At 36.7% G+C, this 14639-nt stretch overlaps 1 protein-coding gene across 4 annotated transcripts in view; it reads left to right on the top strand.

Moving 5' to 3' along the window:
• The window catches only part of LSM14A (LSM14A mRNA processing body assembly factor), a 51835-nt gene that overhangs the window by 12373 nt on the left and 24823 nt on the right, over positions 1-14639 (top strand). For all 4 annotated transcript variants that reach the window (XM_078438526.2, XM_078438527.2, XM_078438524.2 and 1 more), the window contains exons 2-3: positions 11039-11202; positions 14055-14184. In XM_078438526.2, coding sequence (XP_078294652.1) covers positions 11039-11202; positions 14055-14184 — 294 coding nt within the window. The remainder of the gene's footprint in view (positions 1-11038; positions 11203-14054; positions 14185-14639) is intronic.

Genomic DNA, 14639 nt, shown 5'->3' with positions numbered 1-14639 from the left:
ATTGATTTCTAATTGTCATTTCTTTTTGATGTAGTCATCCAGTAATTTTGGAAATTGCTTACTTAATAGCTTTTTCCACTGTGGAATTTATTCAGGAAGTATTCAGATGTCAGCAGTATGTAAGGCACTGCGTTGGATACTGGGGGAGTTGCAAAGATTACTTTAATACAGATTTTTCTGAAGATCTTTCAATTCTAGGAAGGGGGAGCTATAGACAGGGGTAGAATGCACTGTCATTTTTAGAGGGAGAATTTGTTACTTCCACCTGGAAATACTACGGATAGAGTTGTATCACTTTGGCTGGGCCAGGTGCCCAGATATTTGGTCACATATTCTGGATGTTTCTGTGAAGATGTTTTTTTGATGATATTAATTTTTAGATCGGTAGACTTTAAGTAAAGCAGATTACCTTCCATGATGTGAGTGGGCCTCATCCAATCATATGAAGGCCTTAATAGAACAAAGAGTGACTTCCCCTGAGCAAGAAGGAATTTTACCACCAGACCACTTTTGGACTTCAGATTGTGGCTCTTCCCTCAATTTCAGCCTGCCAACCTACTCTGAAGATTTTGGATTTTCACATGAACCAGTTCCTTAATGTAAATAAATGTGTGTGTGCATGCACACACACAAACACATCCTGTTGGTTCTGTTTCTCTGAGAAACCTGATGAATACAAGTAGTATATAAGCTGAAATTTAGGATGGGTTGAATGTGGGGAGAAGCTGTGGTAGAGTACAGAACTGCTCTGTGCATTGAGAATAATGAGCTTGGTTGGAACTTAAGATTCTGTAAGTGGGTTGGGACCAGATCTTCAACTGATACTTGACTACAGTTTTAACTTTGAGACTACATCAGAAATCTTATTCTAGACTTCCATTTGAACTTAGTCTTAGATTTCTAACTTAACTTGAATAATTCAGTCTTTTGTTTATTGCTCTCACATTTTGGTATTCAACAGACTTGTGTTTCTTCCTTATCAAATTGGTATTAGAGCCTAATTTATAATTTTTAGTTTGTATCCAAAGGTGAAGTCTTTGGAAAATACTAATGGTGTCATTTTGTGCATATTGACTATATTTAACTATGTATATGTTTATCAAGCTTTGGTATTTTATAATAGAGATATTGTATTGGGAAGTCGGTCACTATAGCTCTTCCCTCTATGCATGTACTATAACTGTATGTAGAGGTATTAATATACTGGTAACTAGATTTGACATTAGTGTGATGTTTGAACTTGATCTATTAGAAATAGAGTTTTTTTTTTTTTTAGGTAAGTGATTTTGACAGAACCTTGATGCTATTTATGTTTTTTGTTTTAATGTTTGTTTATTTTTGAGAGAGAGAGAGTGCAGACAAGTCAGGGAGAGGCAGAGAGACAGATACAGAGGATCCAAAGTGGGCTCCGTGCTGACAGTAGTGAGCTCAATGAGGGGCTCAAACTCAAAAACCATGAGATCATGACGTGAGCCAAAATTGGACACTCAACCAACTGAGCCACCTGGTCACTTCTATTATTTTTTTTTTAAAGACAATCATGGGACACATATTTCTTTCTTTCTTTTTTTTTTTTTTTAATGTTTATTTATTTTTGACAGAGAGAGAGGCAGAGCATGAGCCGGGGGAGGGGCAGAGAGAGAGGGAGACACAGAATCCGAAGCAGGCTCCAGGCTCCAAGCCGTCAGCACAGAGCCCGACACAGGGCTCGAACTCACAGACTGCAAGATCATGACCTGAGCCAAAGTCAGATGCTCAACCGACTGAGCCACCCAGGCTCCCCAACACATATTTCTGAATAAATCATTTGTAGCCAGAAATAGGGAATTGATTACATTCTTTTTTTTTTTTTTTTTTTTTTTTTTTTTTTTTTTTTAAGTTATTTATTTATTTTGAGAGAGAGAATCCCGAGCAGGCTCTGCACTGACAGTAGATGCAGGGCTCTGATGAACTGTGAGATCATGACTTGAGCCGAAATAGTTGGACACTTAACCAACTGAGCCACCCAGGCACCCCTACTCCTGTATTCTCTTAATAGTTTTATAGTTTTGGTTTATATTGTTGACTCACTAAAAGAAAAACTGCTTTTCCTCTACTTACCAGTTTACTCAGTAGTTCTGGCTACCACCACATGTGTCAAGTCAAGTCATCAACCAATTTTCCCAACTCCCTAGACACCAACTGGGTATCCTACAATTTAATTCGTTTTCTGACACTGTCTGAAGTTGATGTCAGAACCCATAGGTTAAGGGCTCAGTCCTACAAGATGACCCATCCCGCCTACTTCACATGCCAGTCTCCAGTCCCAACTTGTGAACTGTATTTCTAACCACCTGACTATAATTTGGGGGTTCCCATGACCCCCTCCTTGGTTTGGTCATTTGATAGAATAGCTTACAAAACTCAGGAAATCAGCTTACTTATTAGATTATTGGTTTATTATAACGGAATACAACTCAGGAACATCCAGATAGAACAGATATATAGGGCAAGATATGTGGGAAGGAATACAGAGATCCTGTGTTTTTTCCAGGTGAGTCGATCTCCCAGCACCTCCACGTGTTCACCAACCCAGGAGCTCTCTAAACCCCATAGTTCAGGGATTTTTTTGGACATTTCATCACGCGGGCATGGTTATCAACTCAGTCTCCAGCCCTTTCTCCTCCCCAGAGGATGGGCTTTCTGGTGACCAGCCCCTTTTCTGAAGCTGTCCAGGAGCCCACCAAGAGTCTCTTCATTAGAACAAAAGATGCTCTTATTGCCCAGGAAATTCCAAGAGATTTGGGAGCTCTGTATTAGGAACCAAATATTAGAACAAAAGATGATCGGTGTGCCTTGCTGGTTCAGTCGGAAGAGCGTGAGACTCTTGATCTTGGAGTTGTGAGTTCAAGCGCCACGTTGGGTATAGAGATTACTTAAGAGTAAATCTTTAAAAAAAAAAAAAAAAAGATTCTCTTAGTACCTTTATCTCTTAGGAGATGCAAAGGTTTTAGGAGTTATGGCCGGGAGCTGCGGACAGAGACCAAATATATATTGTTTATTATATTACAGCATCATACCTGCTTTGAGTTAAATTTTGTTTTGGAATAAGATGGAGTTCTAGTCTCATTCTTTTGTAGATGGTCATTGTTGTCCCAAAACCATTGTTTGAAGAGACCATACTTTTCCCCATTGGATATCCTTGGACCCTTATCTAAAATCAATTGGCCAGAGATGTTTGGGCTTATTTCTGGACTCTGTTCCATTCCATAAATCTATATGTCTCCCCTTATAGGTCTACCACGTTGTTTTGACTACTGTAACTTAGTAAGTTTTGAAATTGGGAAGTATGAGTCTTCCAACCTTTTCAGGCTATTCAGATTCCCTCAAAGTTTCCTATCAATTTGAAGTTTGGCTTTACCTTTTTTGCAGGGTGGGGGAATTGCGTTTTCAATAGGGATTGCACTGAATCTTAGCTCACTCTGGGGAGCACTGTAATCTTAATACTTAAGTCTTCCAGGCCATGAACATGGGCTGACTTTCCATTTATTCAGCTGCTTTTTAATTTATTTCAGCAATGTTTTGTAGTTGTCAGTGTACAAGTCTTTTACCTCCTTTGTTAAACTTATTCTTAGGTGCTTTATTCATTTGGATGGTACTGTAAGTGAGATTGGTTTTTTTTTTGTTTTGTTTTTACTTTTTAAAAAAAATTTTTAATGTTTATTTATCTTTGAGAGAGAGAGAGCCAGAGTGCACCCAGGGGAGGGGCGGAGAGAGAGGGAGACACAGAATCCGAAGCAATCTCCAGGCTCCGAGCTGTCAACAGAGCCTGATACAGGGCTTGAATTCACCGCAAGATCATGACCTGAGCTGAAATCAGATGCTCAACCAACTGAGCCACTCAGTCACCCCCAGATTTTTGTATTTTGATATTGTACCTGTAATTTTGCTTAATTCATTTATTAACACTAGTGTTTAGTTTTTTAATGGATTCTGTATATGTAGAATTCCCATATGGAATCATATCATCTGCAAGAAAAGAGTTACTTCTTCTCCAGTTTGGATGCCTTTTATTTCTTTTTCTTGCTAATTGTACTGTCTGGAACTTCTAGTACATTGAATAGCAGTGGTGAAAGTGGACATCTTTGTCTTGTTTCTGATCTTAAGGGAAAGTTTTCAGTCTTTTACCAGTAAATATGATGTTAGCGCTTGGTTTTTCATATATGCCATTTATCCTGTTGGGGAAATAACTTCTATTCCTTGTTTGCTAAGTGTTTTTATCATGAAAAGGTGTTAAATTTTATCACATGTGGTTTTGTTTTGGTTTGGTTTTTTTGCATATATTGAAATGATCGTGTGGGGTATTTTTCCCCTTTGATTTATTAACGTGTATTACATTGGATTTTTTTAAGTTTATTTACTTTGAAAGAGAGAGAGAGAGAGAGAGAGAGAACATCTGTGGGAGCAGGGAGAGGGAGAGAGAGAATCCCAAGCAGGCTCCATGCTGACGGTGTGGAGCCCAACATGGGGCTGGATCCCTCAAACCGTGAGATTGTGACCTGAGCTGAAATCAAGAGTTGGACACTTAAACTGAGTCACCCAAGCGCCCCGGATTTTTTGTTGTTGTTGTTCAACTACCCATACCTTCTTAGAATAAAATCCCCATTGGTTGTGATATATAATCCTCTTAATATACTTTTGGATTCTCTTTACTGTTATCTTGTTGAGGACTTATATATGTGTATTCATAAGAGATACTGGTCTTTAGTTTTCTTATGGTATCTTTGTCTGACTTTAGTATTACTTGAGTAACATTGGCCTCAAAGAGTCTATTAGAAAGTGTTCCCTTTTCTCTTTTTTGAAGGAGTTTGAGTAGGATTGGTGTTGTTTCTTCTTTAAATGTTTGGTAAAATTCACCAGTGAAACCATCTGGTCTAATTCTTTGGAGGTTTTTGATTACTGGTCCAGTCTCTTTGCTTGTTATATAGGTCTGTTAAGATTTTCTGTTCCTTCCTGAGTCAGTTTTGGTAATTTGCTATTTCTGGATATTTTTCTATTTCATCCAGATTTTCTAGTTAGTTGGCATACAATTGTAGTTTTTTCTTATAAGCCTTTTAAGTTCCATAAGGTTGGTAGCAGTGTCCTTGCTTTCCTTTTTGATTTTAGTTATTTGCATCTTCTCACCTTTTTCCGTTAGTCATTCTAGCTAAAATCTTGTTAATTTTGTTGGTCTTCTCCAAGAACCTACTTTTGGTTTTGTTAGTTCTATTTTTCTGTTCTGTGTTTTTAATCTCAGCTCTAATCTCTCTTATTTCCTTCTTTCTGCTGGATTTGGGTTTTGTTTGCTCTTATTCTAGATTTTTAAGATGTAAAATTGATACGAGATTTTTTTAAATGTGATTATAGCTATAAATTTCCCTTTTGAGTTCATTCTTTATATCCCATAATTTTGGCATATTGTTTTTTCTTTTTCATTTGTCTCAATTTTTCTTAATATCCTTAGTGATTTCTTTGACTCATTGGTTGTTTAAGAGTGTATTATTTGATTTCCAGGTACTTGTGACCTTTCCAGTTTTCTTTTTATTATTGTTTCCAGCTTTATTCCTCTGTGGTCAGAGAAGATATTTTGTAAATCTCAATTTTTTTCAATGTATTGAGAGTTGAATTTGACCTAACATGTGGTCTTTCCTGAAGAATGTTCCATGTGCAATTGAGAATAATGTATATTCTGCTGTTGGTGGTGGGGGGTAGGGGCATAATCTGTTGCTTTTAAATACTTTAAAGACACTATGGGGGAAGTGCTTTTGGCCCTTGAGGGTGGAAACAGTGGTCTCTCAATGAATTGCCAGGTAGTTTCAAATCATACAACCCCAATTTTTGTAGGATATGCTTCCTGTTGTCCCTCTATCACTAGCAAAGCTGCATCAGGAACATGAGCCGCCATCCCCATAGCTGCCTTTTGTGGAGTTGGGAGTTAATGAATGGTACAGCCAGCCAGTACACAAAATGCTAAAATTTACCTCAAGTTAACAGCCTCTTTCTTCATCAGGTACTCCCACAGATGCTACAAGTCTATGAGTGGACGTCACAGTTCCAAAATGGTTTATTCAGACGTTACGTGCCAACTAAATAGTTGTTTCGGTGTAGGGACTGAATCCTGGATCTTCCTACTTTGCCATCTTTCATTATGGCAGTTGCATCTGTGTTTTAATTTTAGGTAGTTGTAATCTCTTGAAAATTACAGTTTTATAATCTGCCTATATAAGATGTTTAATGTTACTATATATTTACCTGATTTTTTAATGCTACAAATAATATACCTATCTATTTTGAAAAAAATAATGATCAGAGTTGTAGAATTCTAAGAAATTGCATTCAACAAATCATACTATTTTGGTGAGTTTGAGTCTCTCTTTTTTTTAAGTATATTTATTTATTTATTTAGAGAGAGAGCATGCGTGAGCAGGGGAGGGTCAGAGAGAGAATCCCAAAAGCTCCCCGCCGGCAGCACAACAGATCATGACCTAGACCTGAGCCGAGATTAAGAGCTGGATGCTTAACTGACTGAGTCACCCAGGCACCCCAAGCTTGAGTCTCTTTAAGACTGGCCCCTTTCTTTAAGTTCCTGTTCACCATTACTTGCCTGGTAAATTCCAAACTGGTCTTCTTGTTTCTATTTTCACTTTGTTTTCCACGGTCACAGAAGGACATATAATAGTGGTTGCCAGGGGCTAAGAGCAGGGGAAATGAAGAATCGTGGTTCTGTGGGTATAAAGTTTTAGTTGAGCAAGATGATAGAGTTCTAGGGCCACCTGGGTGGCCTAAGCGTCTGACTTCGACTCAGGTCATGATCTCAACATTTCTGAGTTCAAGCCCCACGTCATGCTCTGTGCTGACAGCTCAGAGCCTGGAGCCTATTTCAGAGTCTGTCTCCTTCTCTGTCCCTGCCCCTTCCCCGCTCGTGCTCAACTCGCTGTCTCTCTCTCAAAAATAAAAAATAAACATTAAAATTTTAAAAAAAGATGATAGGGGCGCCTGGGTGGCGCAGTCGGTTAAGCGTCCGACTTCAGCCAGGTCACGATCTCGCGGTCCGTGAGTTCGAGCCCCGCGTCAGGCTCTGGGCTGATGGCTCGGAGCCTGGAGCCTGTTTCCGATTCTGTGTCTCCCTCTCTCTCTGCCCCTCCCCCGTTCATGCTCTGTGTCTCTCTGTCCCAAAAATAAATAAAAAACGTTGAAAAAAAAAAATTAAAAAAAAAAAAATAAAAAAATAAAAAAAGATGATAGAGTTCTAGATCTCTACTATACAACATTTTGTTATGCAAATACTGTACTGTATGCTTAAAATTTTGTTAAGAGGGTAGATTTCATGTGTTCTTACTGCAGTTTTTAAAAAAATCAAAATGATAGCATTAACAAAAATGCTGGTGACGTATACCTAATAAAGTTGTCAGCTTTAAAGAAAAAATTGAAAGCCTGATAGAAGAAGATAAAGAATTCAGGCTTGTTGCTGGAGACGAGTGCATAAAGATCAGGGAGAACCATACAATAAGCACTTTTAAGTCTTCTTTGCATAACCAGATTGAGCCAAGAGGAAACTTGGGGTGAGTGGGTATCATATACTATTCTTCCATGGTTTGTTGTGTTTAGCTGCTGTTACCTCCAAGTGCAAAAATTAAATAACAGGATAAACTGGGGTGAACCAGTGTGATTTCTTAGTGCATTGACATAATTCCCCTGCTTACAAGTTGTACGTGTACATGAGCTAATTCATGTGTTGAAATGTGTTGTAGCTGAATGGTAGTGGTGACATTCTACCTTTTCTGTGCTTACCGTTCCTTTCTTTCCACTCACAGTGCCCAGGTTATTTGTATCATCTTCCAGCCATGTGTGTCCTTCTGATGTCTTTTAATTTGTTCTTTATAATGGTACAAGAATTGTCTGTTAGAAACATTAAATCTAATCAAATCAGTTTCTATCATTGGAGCGTGTTTCCCATACTCTTGGTGTGTGCAATTCATTCTCCATGGTCTCTATTTTCATTTTCCTCTATGATAAGAGGTTTTCTTCACACCACATTTTGGAAAATATGCCCTAAGCTTTAAACTGTATTATTGGTTACCTTTAGAACCTCAAATAACACAATTTTAAGCCTACGTATATTAATTTATCAACTTTCTCCAAAATTTTGTCAAGTGATTCCCTGCTATAAAAAGGGAGAGTATTAATTTATGTATTTCCTTTTGTGTTTTCCTGTTTCCACTCATCTTCTAATTTTTGTTAGAATACTATGTGATACACTGTCCTGACTGATTTTGTCAGTGTGTAACTTTGTAGCTTTTTTGACAACTATTCAACACATTCTGTTCTAAGACCATAGTAAATTGTCATACACATTTATGTGCTTAAATGAATTTATTTTTCATCTCTTATCTTTTATTTGATACCACTTTTCTGTGAGTTCCTTATTTTGATACAGCAAAGGATAAGTCGCTATGGCTGATAGAGCACTAAGTCTTTTTCTGGAAATACAGTGGAACCTTTTGATCAAATTTAGAGCTTCATTCAGGAAATTTGTTATATAATTAAGTATATTTTCTCATTTTGTTGTCTTTCTAACCAGCATCAGTTAACTGTTGGGTCTGCAAGAATAATCACCTCCAACCATTTTATTGCTGTAGTTTTTCTTTACTTGCTTTTTCTCAAAATTATTCTTTATTAATGACTTGGCTTTACTGCTTTGATCTGTTGATGTAATTATTCTGCTAATAACTCTATATTATGTTCTATATTATATTTGTCTTATCTATTTTTTCCTTAACTCTGTATGCTACCTTTTCAGCATCTTTTTTTTTTTTTAAGTTTATTTATTTTGAGAGAGCGTGTGTGCATGAGCAGGGGAGGAGCAGAGAGAGAGGGGGAGAGAGAGAAAGAATCCCAAGCAGGCTTTGAGCTGTCAATGCAGAGCCCAACAAGGAGCTTGAACATACAAACAGATCATGACCAGAGCCAAAATCAAGAGTCAGACGCTTAACCGACCTAGCCACCCAGCCGCCCCTCAGTATCATTTTGATCCTAAGAGTTTTAATTTTTTCAAAAGGTAAAGCAGTATGTTCCTGAAATTTTCTTCTATTTCCTGGGACAAATATTAATCCTGCATGGATTTTTCATCTGTCTAATGGCTACGTGGGTATAGTTTGAATGGTTTTGTTAGGCCTTGGAAAAGCTGATGGGGCTTGTCCATCATTTTTGTGTAAGGAAGACTTTGAACTTTTCCTCCCTCTGCTTCAGATGAACTAGTCTATTACTTCTGAGGCCTGGGACTTTAAAAAAAATTTTTTTTTTAATGTTTATTTTTGAGACAGAGACAGAGCATGAACAGGGGAGGGGCAGAGAGAGAGGGAGACACAGAATCTGAAACAGGCTCCAGGCTCTGAGCTGTCAGCACAGAGCCCGACGCGGGGCTCGAACTCACGGACCATGAGATCATGGCCTGAGCCGAAGTCGGACGCTTAACCGACTGAGCCACCCAGGCACCCCTGAGGCCTGAGACTTTATACATTGTGTGGTGGTTGTGGTGGTGCTGCTGTTACTGAGGTTAGGGATGATACTGATTTATATGCAATTTTCTTAATCCTGATTTTTCTAACTCTTTACCCTTCCTTTTGGATACAGGACAAAATATAGAACCTTGTCACTTACTCCTCTCCTTATAAAGTATTCTTTGGCCATTAGGGAAAGAAGAACTTCAACTAGGGCATTCTGCATCTTTGCCCTTACCACATCAGTGTTTCTGTCCCCATCTACCAATACGGAGGTGCCAGTGAAAATTTCTCAGGGCATGCCGCATGTGGATTCTCAGACTGGCCTTCCAGTTTGGACTAACAAATTCAGTAGCTGAGTGATACTTTTTAATAAAAGTTATGGTATGAATTTGAGATCTTCTCAATAGGGGTATTTTAGCTTTTCATTTTCTTTAATTTTAGGGAGGGATATTCTTCTGCAAGCCTACATCTATGTCACCATCTTTCCTGGAAGCAGCATAAGTAATAGAATTTTTAGGATGGGTGGGTCATTATTTAAAAGGAAATAGCATTCATATTTAATCTAGCCCTGAATTAGTTTTGCAGAAAAATGCATACATTCAAAATGTTGCACAGTGTTAAAGCGTTTACTCCCTTTAGGTTAGTCTTTAAGTGGATAATATATGATCTTTCAAACTTTCTTATTTGGAACTTACGTATGGATGCAGATATTTTCAGCGGTGTAAGACAGTAAACCTGAAACTTTAGTGTTCATAAGAAACTCTTAAGGAATTAGTTTAAAATACAGATTTCTAGACTCTCCTCAAAGTCTGATTCAATGGATTTGAATAGGATTCCAGAAATCTTTTTAGCCAGCTTACCATTGTGCAGGTGGTCTGTGTTTAACTTTGAGTCATGCTGTCTTAAGTGTTGAAATAATCATATTTAATTATGAGAAAAATATTTTAGGTAACTAGGTCATTTCAGGCTGTCCCCTGGGGTGAATACCTGACAGCCGCTTGGCTTGGCTTCTAGAGGACCTACTACTCACCAGGATAGATGTTCCCTTCATTGTCTTCTCTAATCCAGAAGTTCAATTTGGGATTTTGTGGACAGGGAAGTCTTCACTTGCCCCTCCCAACAAGAAATCTCATGTAGGCTTGCCAGTTTTTTATGTTGCTGAATGATGACATTCAAAATAAATCAACAATGAAAGGACATTTTTAACACCTCCTCTCACCATAATCACCAAAGATATAAATAAATAAAGATGTAGGAAGAACACGACCTCATGATACAGATTGTTTTTTAAATTGAGTACATTGAGCTCTAGGCAAAACCCGCTCTGTTTTCCTCTTTTTTTAAACAAAATTTCTTTAGCTACAGATTAATAGATATTTTCTCACAGCTGACATTTAAGAACTGCTGTATTGGAACCGCAGTTTATTGGAACTGTACTTGGAAGAGTATACTTCTGACAGTCACTACCTGAATATGATGAGTAGACGTGTATCTCATATCCTCTGTTTTCTCACCAGTTCGATCCTTTGGTACAGAAGACAGACCAACAGATCGTCCAATACCACCTCGTGATGAAGTCTTTGAATACATCATATTCCGTGGGAGTGATATTAAAGACCTCACTGTTTGTGAGCCACCAAAACCACAATGTTCTTTGCCTCAGGACCCAGCTATCGTTCAGGTAACGGATAGTAAATTTGTCTTAGAGTGCAAGAAAACTGCAAGTACATGGCTAGCCTTAGCTTGTACCTCTCTTGGATTTTGGCATTATTTTTTTTTTTAATTTTCTCAGTTGAATGTTCGTGTACTTACCATTTCCTAGTCACCTAGATACCTAAAATACCTGGATAATGTTTTCACCCAGGTTTTATTCTTTAGATCATAAGTTGGGACTAAATAAAGTAAGTGATAGCAGAGGAATTTATTTTTATCATAAAATATTTTCTAATTTCAGCAATAGTTAAAATAGCTTATATTTATTGAAGTCTAACTGTATGAGAAGCACTGTTCAAACCACTGCACATACAATAAATCAATCCTCACAATACTCTCTGAGCTTGGTACTATAATCTTGTTTTTATATTTCTCATTTTTACAAGTGAGTAATATAGAGCCACAATTTGGACAGACCAAGCAGTCTGGCTCTGGAATCCAGAATCCATGCCACTCACTATATTATTCACATTTGGTTCATACTATAAACCAGGGTGGTAATGGCTACTCTTAGGTTAAGATAATTAGGTTCAGTGAAAAAAAGTGATAAATCACATTGGTACTTTATATATGTATATTACATAATATGCATGCAGTGTTATATAATAAGGTAGCACAAAAACATAAAAGGATTTTATGTATACTTCTAAAAAGGTATGAAAAAAGAAGACCCTAAGTATTCTCAGTAAAAGAAATAAAAAATTTGTAATTTATTAGAAATAGATATAACATATCTAAGAGATTGTAAATTATGAATTAAAAAGGTTGTTCCTTTCAGTACTTGTTTCCATGTTAATTGGAAGTGTATAGAAACTGCCTGAATTTAGTTATAACAGCAGAGGAAGCAGATTTCATATAGGAATATTTTCATTTTAGGGCATAGCTGATTAAAACCCCCTAGGTTTTTCTCCTGGACCCATTTTCTTCTCAGCCTTTTTTCTTGTCAGAATTTTTGGTCATTTGCACTAAAATACGCTTGTTGACTTTTTTTAAGGTTATACTTTTAGATTTTTAAAAATTAACTTCCCCTTTTTAATGCTGTACGTGATAAAATCTTAGTTTTCCACAAAATAGATTCTTAGAATAAATATTATCTTGCATAAGGTTTGTCTTACTTCCAGCTATTAAAAGAAAATACCTGATAAACTCTTCTGAAGAAAATAGTAAGTGGTATATAAAATTAAAATGGAAAAAAAGAGGGGTGCCTGTCTTGCTCAGTGGATGGGGTGTATGATCTCAGGGTTGTAGGTTCAAGCCCCGCATTGGGTATAGAAATTAGTTTAGAAAAAAAGAGAAAGTACCTTTTAACATTTATTTAGTATTTATTTTTCCTGAATATAAGCTTTAAAACAATTTTTTTTTATTTTAGAGAGAAAGCACATGCAAGCATGGGGGAGAGAGAGAGAGAATCTCTCTCTGTTTTTGTTTTTGTTTTTGTTTTTGTTTTTTGTTTTGAGAGAATGTTAAGCAGGCTCTATCATGAAGCCTGACACAGGGCTCAGTCCCATGACCCTGGGATATGACCTGAGCCTAAATCAAAAGTCGGATGTTCAATTGACCAAGCCACTAGGCACCCCTGAATATAAGCTTTTTGATAAGAAATAGTTAAATTTATTCTTGTAATATACATAAACTGGAGAAATTCTCTACTCTCATCTCCCCTTCCACCCCCGCTCCTTTTTAAGTCTTAACTTTTGAGGAAGTAGTCTGAAGGAATCCTGAGAAAATCCTTAAAAGAAAATTTTTTTTTTTCTTTTAAGTAGGCTCCACTCCCAGTGCAGGGCTTGAACTCATGACCCTGAGATTGAGTTACAAACTCTATTGACTAAGCCAGCCAGACACCCCAAAAATGTGATTTTTTTTAATGGAGGGAGAAGAGACACATTTTAATAGAGCTAGCCCTCACCAAATAGTGGTGTTAGCTGATTGTCTTTTGTATATATATATCTTCTGATAATTCTCCAGGGAAATAGTTACTTAAGTAATCAGCTTTATGGAATAAGAAGAACCAAAAGAACACAAGTTAAACTGGTGTTGAATTTCTTCCAGCCACCATAAATTTTCACTTTTGATCTTTTGATTCAAATATTCAGTAGTATTTAGTGAGTACCTGCCATGTTCCTCATAGTAGCAGTAAACACACAAAGTCCTGCCATCAGTGAGCTTATATTCTTTTGGTCATTATTAGTACACTGCATATCTGTATTATGAGATATTTTATATATTAAGATAAATTAGTGTATAGCATGCATACTTACATATTATAATTATTTTAGGTTTAGTAAGTTAAAGTTTTTAGAAAATGACCTTTAATGTAATGCTAAATATATTTAAAAATGTAAATGGTCTTATGTGAGATAGTTTGTTTCTTCATCTCTTTCCTGTAAATTTAATAGTGCATCTCGAATGATTGAAAATATGAGCAAAATCAAAAGTGAGTTGTCTTATTTTTGTCAGTACCAGACTGAAACACAGTATAACCAAATGTAATTTTTCCCATATTTTTTTCTGCAAGCAGAGTTACTTATTCAAGTAACTTTTCTTTCCTAAATCTGCTATAAAACTCTTAACTCAAAGTAGTTTATTGCAGAAAAAAATTATTTATAAATCACATCCAGTGTAATTGGCACATTGTCTGCAAATATTGAAATTAGAAGGGTATTAAACTGTTTTGATATTAAATGCATGTTGTAAGTTGTTATAATTGGTTTTGTATCTAGTAATTATAATTAAAGTTTTCTTAGAAGTGTAAATACTCAAATTTTTTCATTCTATACATGTTGTGTAGAGCCTGGAAAAATAACCCCGGTCTTTCTTCAGTCTTCACTAGGCTCATCTACTTCTTCATTCCAGTCAGTGGGTTCCTATGGACCTTTTGGCAGGATGTCGACATACAGTCAGTTCAGTCCAAGTTCATTAGTGGGGCAGCAGTTTGGTGCTGTTGGTGTTGGTATGTTGTACTTTTGCTTTTTCTTTCTTCCTTTCTTTCTTCCTTTCTCTTTCTTTCTTTTCTTTTCTTTCCTTTTCTTTCTTTCTTTTTTCTTTCTTTCTTTTTTTTAATTTACCTGCCTTTACCACAAATTTGCAGACATGTTGTTTGTTGTTCTTTCTGTAACCTATTATTTTAAAGGCTTTATTTAATGCCCTTGATGACTGACTAGTGGTTCTATGAAGGTCATCGCCCAGAATAGTCACATTTGTTTTTAAACCTACATATATCCAAGTACCAATTTTCATTGAATGTTGTTTTAAATTTATATAAGCTATATCCGTTTAAAATAAGCATTTTTTTCTGGGTTGCCTGGCTGGCTCAGTCAGAAGAATATGTGACTCTTGATCTCAGGGTTGTATGTTCGAGCCCCACGTTGGATGTGGAGATTACTAAAATTAAATAAATAAACTTTA

Source organism: Panthera onca, chromosome E2 (assembly GCF_046562875.1).
Source record: "Panthera onca isolate mPanOnc1 chromosome E2, mPanOnc1 haplotype 2, whole genome shotgun sequence".
NCBI lineage: Eukaryota > Metazoa > Chordata > Mammalia > Carnivora > Felidae > Panthera > Panthera onca.
This window is presented reverse-complemented; position numbering and strand designations above follow the sequence as displayed.